This window comes from Chiloscyllium plagiosum, chromosome 3 (genome assembly GCF_004010195.1).
Source record: "Chiloscyllium plagiosum isolate BGI_BamShark_2017 chromosome 3, ASM401019v2, whole genome shotgun sequence".
NCBI lineage: Eukaryota > Metazoa > Chordata > Chondrichthyes > Orectolobiformes > Hemiscylliidae > Chiloscyllium > Chiloscyllium plagiosum.
In genome coordinates, this window is record NC_057712.1 from 113,305,327 (window position 1) to 113,315,986 (window position 10,660).

Sequence of the window (10,660 nt, forward strand, 5' to 3'; positions counted from 1 at the left end):
CTATGAGGTTGGAAGCTGTGGGTGGGAGATCCCCTGAGGTGATGAGGTTCTGTATGGTCTGGGAGATGATAGTTTGGTGATGGGGGGTGGGGTCATGGTCAAGGGGGGCAGTAGGAAGAGGTGTCCTCGAGTTGGCGTTTGGCTTCAGCGGTGTAGAGGTCAGTGTGCCAGACTACCACTGCGCCACCTTTATCCGCTGGCTTGATGGTGAGGTTGGGATTGGAGCAGAGGGAGTGGAGGGCTGCGCGTTGTGAGGGTGAGAGGTTGGAGTGAGGGAGGGGGGTAGACAGGTTAAGGTGGTTAATGTACTCGAGTGTCAGAGGCTGAGGGGTGACCTGATAAAAGTATATAAAAGAAGTATCTGAGAGGCCTGGATAGGGTGGATAGTCAGTGTCTTTCTCCCAGGATACAAATGTCAAATATTAGGGGGCATAGGTTTAAAGTGGAATTGTGCAGATTTAAAGGAAATGTACAAAGCAAGATTTTACGTAAGGGCGGTAGGTGTCTGGAATGTGCTGACAGGAGAGTGGTAGAAGCAGATATGATAGCAACGTTTAAGAGGCATTTAGACAGACAAGTGGAGATACAGGAAATAGAGGGATAGGGACCATATACAGGCAGATGGGATTACTTTGGAATGACATCATGTTCGGCACAGACATAGTGGGCTGAAAGGCTTGTTCCTCTGCTGTATTGTTCTATGTTCTTCTAAGAGACACAATAGATATTAATGTAAATTATTTCTATTATTTTTAGGTGGGTGAAACACGAACAGTCCTTATTTGTAAATTAAGCATTTAATTTTATGACAGCCACAGAAAAGGCAAGTTATTTATTTTCCTGAATGTTACATAAAGAAATAGAAATGAAAACATCACCTTGTCACCAACATTGGTGACTGTCCACCCTGAGACGGGGCTCTCCAATACCCACACTCCACAGTGATCTTTGACATGTCACAGCTGAGCTGGTCCAAATGTGGCACGATGACTGTGCAGGTCTTAGTTTCAGTAATGTTCAAATCAGATACTGACCCTCTTCACTCCTCTGTCTGTAGAAAGCCACAGCGTCATAGTAAGTTCTGGAACTAAGCAGCCACAGTCACAACTTTAACTGTTCCTCTGAAAGGTCTTTGATTCTTTAATTATCCTGAGGGAGGTACACACTATTGATCTCTGATAGCTTTCTCTGAAGCAAATCAATTGATGTTACATAGGGTCTAATTTAAATACTTGAAAGTCATGATTCTAGTATAATGCCCGTTCTGTCCTCAAAATATATGGAGCTGTGCAGTTTGTTGCCAATGCGTTATCTCCTCATTCAATGCTATCTCCACTGGGTATTAATCCAGCTTAGTATGTAGCTGCTACTAGCATTGAAAGCCTGCTTTCGTAGGAAGATTTGTGGCTTATTTATATCCTTATAACTGTGGAAAAGCTTGAAGTTCCTCAGTTCTAGCTCCTTCAGAAGGCTGTACCAAAACCGAACAACATCACTGTCATTTCCACCAATCTCAAACCCAGGCCAGTGTAAATGAATTGCAAAAATCAATTGTCCAATTTCTTCAATGACATTCTCCAGAATTAGATTTTCCAGAATCTTCCACTCTGCACTCTCCACGTCTGCCTTGAGCACATCAACCTAAGAAGAGAAAACAGATTTAATGAGGCATGCATTCTGAAATACTGCACACACCAATTAGCAATAAATCAGCATCAGGCCTGCTAAATCACCTTAAGAAACTGGAGCATGGTGATGTCAGTTTTCTGACGACAAGAGCTAGATTTTCCATCTGCCATACTTAATAATACACCTGGCAGAGCATCTGTGAAGAGAAATCAGAGTTAACGTTTCAGGTCAGATGACCCTTCCCTCAAACTGAGGCTTCTGGGCAAGGGTCATCGGACCCGAAACGTTAACACTGATTTCTCTCCACAGATGCCACCAGATCTGCTGAGCTTTTCCAGCAACTTCTATTTTTGTTTCTGACTTACAGCATCCACAGTACTTCCAGTTTTTGAGGAAGAGCAATGGATTTCTCCCTAATACATCAGGGAGAAATTGAGGGCTGCAGATGCTGGACATCAGAGTCAAAAAGAGTGGTGCTAGAAAAGCACAGCCAGTCAGGCAGCATCCGAGGAGCAGGAGAATCGACGTTTCGAGCATCAGGAAGAGCCTAATGAAGAGCTTATGATCGAATGTCAATTCTCCTGCTCCTCTGATGCTGCCTGACCAGCTGTGCTTTTCCAGCACCACACTTCTTGCCCCTAATACAATCGCCAACAATTAGTTATTTTTCAACCAACAGTATAACCACTTTGCAATATCCTTAGTGAATAAATTGTGACAAACTTTCATCAGTACAATTAAAAAAATCATAATGCATGTGGTATCTGTAATTGCTTTTAGATATGTTTGAAAGGAAGGTTTAAGAGTTTGCAAAGATTGTAAAGCGATCAATTGGAATTTTCTTGAATAGGAGATGCTGGTCCATGTGGTCTGGTGACCTTTAACCTAGAAGTCATGCCAACAAGAAGGAAATAAATATACAAAAATGCAACCAGACCCATAAAAGACAAACAAAGGCATTGTTACTAAAAAGAAGATACAGTTAGAAGGAAAGGGGTGATCAGCACACAGTTTCAGACACAAAAAAAGATCGAGACAGGAAAAGGAACATACTAAATTCCTCTGACAAGAAGAACCAAATCTCATTCATGAGGAGATCACATAAAAACAGGAAACAGGAGATAATACGCAAGCTTGCAAAGAGATCTAAAACCTAGGTCTGTATGAATAACTCAGAGATGCTAAGCGCTGGGTGATTTTCTAGAACTGGACCATTGTTGGTCAGTTAGAAAGATCGCTGGAAAACTACAACAACTGAACTGTCACAAACTGGGGAGAATAGGTTTATAAAAGTATGCCTTACTAATGATAATTGAATCCATGAAAACAGAAGATGAAAGCCCTTGTTGGATAGGACCCCTGACCTACTCTGAGTGAATGAAGAATGGCATATCGTGGAGCTGTGCAGTTGCATGTTGATGGAGAGAAATGCTGGTCTTGAGCTTGACTTACATTTGTCTTTATTGTGTTGACTATTAGGAATGAAATCACTTTTTTTTATTTCAAGTATTATCTGCCTGTTAATTCATGCTTAATTTACTCGCCAAATTACTTACTTGCCTAAAACCCACCAAGTTAACTATTTATTTGTGTTTATTAGTGACAGACATCAATGCTGACAAATCAAATGCTTCTTCACATTTGGTGCCCTCTCTTCCCTCTCTCGTTTTTAGATTCCCTACAGTATGGAAACAGGCCCTTCAGCCCAACAGGTCCACACCAACCCTCCAGAGAGAAACCCACCCAGACCCGTTCCATTAGCCTATATTTAGCCCTGACAAATGCACCTAACATTCTCGGCAATTTAGCATAGCCAATTCACCTGGCATGCACATCTTTGGACTGTGGGAGGAAACCGGAGCACCCGGAGGAATCCCACGCAGACACGGAGAGAATGTGCAAACTCCACACAGACAATCACCCAAGGCTGAAATCGATCCCGGATCCCTGGCGCTGGGAGGTAGCAGTGCAAACCACTGAGCCACCATGCTGCCCAGCATTGACTTATCTCCAATTTATAGCATCAGCTGCTGCAGCATTTTCTATTCTCTGCACTGGTCAATGTTACAGTCTCTCTGGCTGACAGTACACATCCAGCAGAAATCATTGCAACATCTGAACAGATTTGTGCTTCCTCAACACATCCCACACTGAGAGCCAGCAGCAGTCAGAGGTCAGATTTCCATCCAATCATCGGAACTGGATTTAAGTACAGCTCCCAGGCATGCTATAGTGGTATTGTAACCAAACTAGGACTCAGTAATACAGCAATTTTGAAAATGCATTTGTTTTATATCAAAACGTGCTTCAGTCAGTTCACTTCCCTATTTAGAAAGATTGTAATGTTTAAACTTTAACTTTAATTCTTTATTTTTCTACTTAATACTAGGAAGGTCTGTAATGTTTAACTTTTAACTTTGCTCTTTATTTCTTTCTACCTTATTCTTATGATACTGTACCTTGGTACTTTGTACCTAAGATGGCACCGTGTGTGGTGTCATTGTACACTTTCACTGTATTCCTGTACTCGAGTACACGTGACAATAAAGTCTAAATCTAAATCTAAAAAATCCTAAATCATATCCAATCATATCAGTACAGTGGAAGATAATGGTAAATTTTCTTGGTAAATTTCCTGATGATGGGTTTAGCTTGTTATTTGACCAGCCTAATTCTGGCTGACTCATTTTTATTCTGATTCTCCGAAGATGTGTCAGGAATTAATAGATTCACAGAGAATAAACTCGCGATTCAGCGACATACACCCCCCCACCCCCCCCCCACCCCTTACATGTTTCAGTTCGAGCACATTGGTTCCTCTTTCTTTTTAACCTTGGTGCTGGCTTCGTCTCCATAGTTACGTGCCTCCTGCAAACAGCCTGATGACCCAGTTCCAGGCAAGTGTCAGTGCCACTTTGCAATAGTCTCAGAGAGTATTTGAGCAGCCTCGTGTCTGCAGCCATTTCCAGCAGCTCGACTCCCAGCAGGAGACTGGCAAAGCCATCCGCTGACTCTGAAACAAACCGGGCCTCCAAACTGTGAGAAATACATCCACTCTTATTGTACCCTAGAATATCCGGCTGAATACAAAGGAAGAAACATTCTGTGAAGAGCTTCTGTTGTCCGAAGTCTCCATGACATCCTCTTCCCTCTCACACTCCGCCAATGTTGCAGGGCAAGAAATCAGGTCCAAACAGATGACAGTGACAGTGACCCACCCAAACTTTAGCAGAGTCGTTCCTTACAGTGGAGCGGATCACTATTAGACAGGAAACCTGTGTAATCCCAACCCACTAAACAAATTCATGTAAACAAGATCAAACAAAAATCGGCGTGATTTTCCTCTTCATGGAGGTGGTGGGAAAGGAGAAACATTGGTAAGATTTCCCTGGCGAGATTTCCCTGCCCTATTCTTGCCATCCCTGCAATTGGGAACTGGGAAAGAAGATCCACAAACAGCTTTCTCCACTTGCCAACAATAAAGGCCCTTAAATTGTGAACTAATGTCCACTTAAAGTCCTCAGTTTGCCAATTTCCTGATCACTTCTCTCCGCGTTGGGCAAGATGGGTCCCTAGGTCTGGACTGGGAAAGCAGAGTGACCTGCCTGCTGAATCGAGATGGCCGAATGTCATGCGTTACAGGGGGCAGTGCTAGGGCCTGCACGGCAATGATTTGGACGAAGGGACTCAAGGTACGGGAGTGTAATTTGCGGACGTCACAAAGACAGGTAGAAGGAAAGCTGAGCTTTTCCAACAACTTCTGTCTTTGTTTCTGATTCACAGCATCCGCAGTTCTTTCGGTTTTTATTTAGGAATAAATGTCGATAGTTTTAAGTGACAAAAATCCATCAACTTTGAAAATTTAAAGTGTGCCGGTGTCAGGAACCTCTCGGGACTGAATTTCAGATCCCCACGCAATTTTATGTGAAAAGCAGCTTTCTCGTTTCACGTCTGAAAAAGCTGAATTTGAAGATTATGCCACTCAGTCACCAGAGGACATAGCTTCTTTACATCTTCCCAAACAAATCCTTTGATCGTTTACACAATTAGGTCAGCCCTCAACTCTCTAGACTTTGGGGGATAGAAGTTTAAAAAAATAGCACCAGCTCATGTGATAGAGATTAAAACAACAAAGTTTGTGCGAAGATTTGTAGTTTGGGTGCTCGTTCTTGTGGTTCTGTTCGCCGAAACTATGAAAGCAACCATCCCAACACACACAAACGCAGCTGCATCAGGACACTATTCAAAAGGGCCACAACACACTGCAGTACACCAGAACTGCAAAAAAGAAGAGGAACACCTATACAAGGTATTCGCCAAAAACGGATACCCGCGCAACTTCATCAACAGATGCCTAAGAGAAAGACCACAGAACGAGGACATATCACAACCAAAAGGACTAGCTACACTACCATAAATCAGGAGCATCTCGGAACTGACAGCCAGACTACTGCGACCCCTAGGACTCCTAACGGCACACAAACCAACAGCCACGCTCAGACAACAACTCACCAGAACGAAGGACCCGATACCCAACAAGAGCAAGACGAATGTAGTGTACAAAATACCATGCAAGGACTGCACAAAACACTATATAGGACAAACAGGAAGACAGCTAACAATCCACATACATGAACATCAACTAGCCACGAAAACGACACGACCAGCTATCCTGAGTAGCCACACACGCAGACAACAAGCAACATGAATTCAACTGGGACAACACTACTATCATAGGGCAAGCCAGACAAAGAACAGCCAGGGAATTCCTAGAAGCATGGCACTCATCCACAAACTCCATCAACAAACACATCGACCTGGACCCAATATACCGGCCACTACAGCGGACAGCTGAAACTGACAACCGGAAGCGGCAGGGACAGACCACTATAAACACCGGAGGAAACATCAAAGAAGCGCTTCGCAGGAGGCTCCCAAGCACTGATGATGTCGCCTAGCCAGGGGACGAAACGTTTAAAACAACAGTAGTCACTGAAGCCAGGAAGTCAGTTTGAAAGAATGTTTACCGTGAAAGGACAACTTGATATTTTGAATCAAAAGTGTAGACACATCTGTGCAAACATCAGAAAGAAAGTAAATAAGTTTTCAGCAGTAACTACCTCATCCACACTGACATCCACTAACTGAATGTATTTTAATATAATCTAATGAAATTTGAGGTTTATTTCCAAAAGTGAAAGGTGTTTATACTCCCTCCTCTGTGCGTGGGAATGGGAAGTCTACTACATTTGTGTCTGCACAGGGTGTTGTCATGGAAACAGGAATATTTGCATTTCCCAGAACAACAAGAGAATGCACAACGATGAGCTCAGTTGGTCTCAATCAGTGGAGCAGGCTTACCCCAAAGGTAATCAGAAAGTGTGTTCTTTTAACTGTCAGTTAGAATCAGTTTTTTTTAATTAATTCATCCAAAGTGCATGAACTGACTTGGTCAATGTTGATGGCCCATTGTCGAGGTGGTACAGTCTGTGTTGTGCCAATACGCCCTCGGTGCTGTAAGGGAGGCAATCCCAGAGCTTTGACTGAACAATACTGGCAATATCTTCCCACGCCAGGATAGTGGGTGGCTTAGATAGTAACTCCCAGATGGTGGTGTCAGCACCTCTCGTCCTCCAAGGCAGTGAAGGTGCAGGTTTGGAAGCTGCTGTCAATGCAGACTGCAGAGCAACTTTTAGACCAAGGTTCTGTCCCTGGGGATCTTAAAAGCCCATCACATCATTTGGCTGAAAGACAGAGTTGCCATTCAGTTATGGTTTCACCAGCTGCAAGAATGAAAGGATTCTCGGTGTAGCTCAGTTGTAAGACATGAGGTGTTCAAAGGCATTGAGTAAAATGGTGATTTTCAAAGTGGTTTACTGACACTCATCAACAATGTGCATTCAGTGTTAAAAGTATGTTCCAAACGCGATCAGCCGAGATCATTTGTTTTCTGCGGGTTTGTCACAAATCCAGACATAAAGGGCTTTTTACACCACAGAGGCTCTGAAAAGCACAAAAGGTTTAAGTTGAGAACATTATGGACTGGATACGGAGTGTCAGTATTCAGTGTATTATCAAACCTGAGTAGCATTTCTTTGGAAGTCACAGAGGTACTCAACCTTCTCCGAACTAATCTTCCCGGAGCACAGGCATCAATCCGCTGCACTGAGCTCTCTGTTACTGCCAGCTTACAATCAGGTACTGCCCCATGGAAACCAGATCCATACACAAGCAGCTCCATTCCAGGGAGAATATTCTGTACCACTCCTGTACACACAATGTTTCTGACCCTTATAGGATTAAACCACCAGGACAACAAATTACAAACAACCCAGTAGTTTTCATCACACTGAGGCATCAGTTATTTTTAAAAACTTCATGATTACAATGATTAATGTGGCTTCAAGGGCCATTCTTGATGAAGGGCTCCTGCCTGAAACATCGATTTTCCTGCTCCTCGGATGCTGCCTGACCTGCTGTGTTTTTCCAGCACCACACTAACCTTGACACTAATCTCCAGCATCTGCAGTCTTCACTTTTGCCTTTCTCAAGGGCCATTTGTCAATTATAATCGTGGTTATATTCATAAAAGGCCTGTATTATAAAGCTTATAACTGGTTCCTGTCCACTGTATGAGCTCCAATCTGTTCCTTATGAGTGGCATACGATTGGTGGGATCTTCCCAGTCACACTCTGAAGGAAGGATTGGGTCAGTGAGCAAGTGTGCCCCAGAGTGTGATCAGCACGGGCAGAGTCCACCTGTCCCACCAATGACAGGCAGCTAATCTGTATCAATAATATTTGTGGACAGATTGGCACAGACAGATCACCCACTGGAGGTGTCTTGTTGGCATCTGGCATGGGGTTGGGAGTTACTCAAGCTCTCTTTCACTTCACAAGCCTTGTCTACCAGCTGCTCTGGTGGTTCCTCCCAACTGCCCACTGCACTGACAGGGTCCCCCCACTGCCAACTGCACTGACAGGGTCCCCCCACTGCCAACTGCACTGGCAATTTCCCCCCACTGCCGACTGCACTGGCAGGATCCCCCAACTGCCAAGTGCACTGGCAGGATCCCCCCACTGCCGAGTGCACTGGCAGGATCCCCCCACTGCCGACTGCACTGGCAGGATCCCCCCACTGCCGAGTGCACTGGCAGGATTCCTCAGTTTCGACTGCACTGGCAGGATCCTACTGCCGACTGCACTGGCAAGGTCCTAATGCCTGCTGCACTGGCAGGATCGCCCTACCACACTCTGAATGCAGTGTCTCCCCCAGCCTGGGATGGCCAAGCATCTGTCCTTTACTGCCCCTTGAGATGGGACATGTCAAGGTGGTGGTGCCCTTGAGTTGCCATCTTGCAGCAACAATGCAATGATTGCCCTGCTGGGGCTGCCAACCTCTCTGATTCTGCGTGCGGCCTCAGGAAACCCTTTGCCTGCCTGAATTGAGCAGCATGGCCTGTGCTGGCCCCTTCCTGAGGATTTCCCAGGTAGGTGCCCGACAGCTGGTCAGGAGGGGAGTGAAACAGGGCCCAGAAACAGTTCTGACTCATCATTCACTTTGAAAGGGTTCTGTTCCAATTGTGCTACAATGAAAAGTGCTCCATTAAAACTCATTTCACTGCTCTTTCCCCAGGAAAGGTCAGAGTAACTCTAATATGCTTAAGGCCAAAGAAAGTACAGAGGGGAATTGAACATGTAAATGTGAAAAGCAGCAAGAGGTTACGGGAAAACATTAGCAGGCAAATTAAATTGAATTGTCAAGCTGAAAATGATGTCTCGCCTGCTAATGACACAAGGGCAAATATCCACGTGGAGGTAAAGGTATTTCAGATAAATTACTTTGCACCAGTCTTCATGAAAGAAGAGAGATAAATTATAGACTGGATTGAAACAGGGAGGATGTACTCAAGAGCTCAGCATGACTGAAAGTTGAAAAATGACTTGGTCTAGGTACACAGCTTCCTCGTTGGCCCGAATGAAAAGCAGGTCAGAACAGCAGGGACATTGATAGGAATGTTTCCATTTTGATCGGTAACTGCAGTTCGATGACCATAGGACTCGGGGGCGCTCCTGTTGGGTCACTGATACAGGAGTAGGATAAGCCAGTCAGCAGAGACACTGCCAATCAAAGGCAGTATACCAACCAATCAGCAGGCTTTCCTCCTCTTGTATACATTGATGTCATCATTTGTAATGTGGCATTCTTGCATTTATCCTAACGGTGCAGGGTGGCAGGTTTTAACCTTGTGTCTGTCTGCTCACTGAGTTCAGGTTGTGTACGACTGAGCGACTGATAGTTATGGAATACAGGGTGGCACAGTCAGGATGGTGAAATGGAGAGATGAAAATCACTGGAGAGAAATGTTAAAGAATGTTAAAGGTCTTTGGGGAAATAAAACTGGGGAATAAATGGCTCAATTTGGTCAAATGTAAAAGACCAGACAGACTTTGGTGTTAAAAATGCATATGCATTACTTGAGACAATAAGTAATTACAAAGAAAGATCAAAGCAAAGAGATTAGCAGTAAGATCCTGAAGAAGGAGATGGGGTAACAATCACACTCCGATTGGAACATACCCAGGTGAAGGAGATAGTAAAGGTGGCCTGAATTTACAATCTACACGGTGATAGTTATCCACACTAACCTCCCACATTGATAGTTATTCACACTAACCTCCCGCGGTGATAGTTATCCACACGAATCTCCCACGGTGATAGTTATTCACATAATCGTCCCGCGGTGATAGTTATCCACACTAACCTCCCGCGGTGATAGTTATCCACACTAACCACCCGCGGTGATAGTTATCCACATTAAGCTCCCACAGTGATAGTTATACACATTAACCTCCCGCGGTGATAGTTATCCACACTAACCTCCCACGGTGATAGTTATTCACATCATCGTCCCGCGGTGATAGTTATCCACACTAACCTCCCACGGTGATAGTTATCCACATTAACCTCCCACGGTGATAGTTATCCACATTAACCTCCCACAGTGATAGTTATTCACATTAACCTCCC

At 44.3% G+C, this 10,660-nt stretch overlaps 1 protein-coding gene across 1 annotated transcript in view; it reads right to left on the reverse strand.

Moving 5' to 3' along the window:
• Nucleotides 1-813: 813 nt before the first annotated feature.
• Nucleotides 814-10,660, reverse strand: part of mettl24 (methyltransferase like 24) — an 87,398-nt gene continuing 77,551 nt past the window's right edge. The window contains exon 5 of the mRNA XM_043687128.1: nt 814-1,641. Within this exon, the coding sequence (XP_043543063.1) occupies nt 1,327-1,641 (315 nt within the window). The 3' untranslated portion in view covers nt 814-1,326. The remainder of the gene's footprint in view (nt 1,642-10,660) is intronic.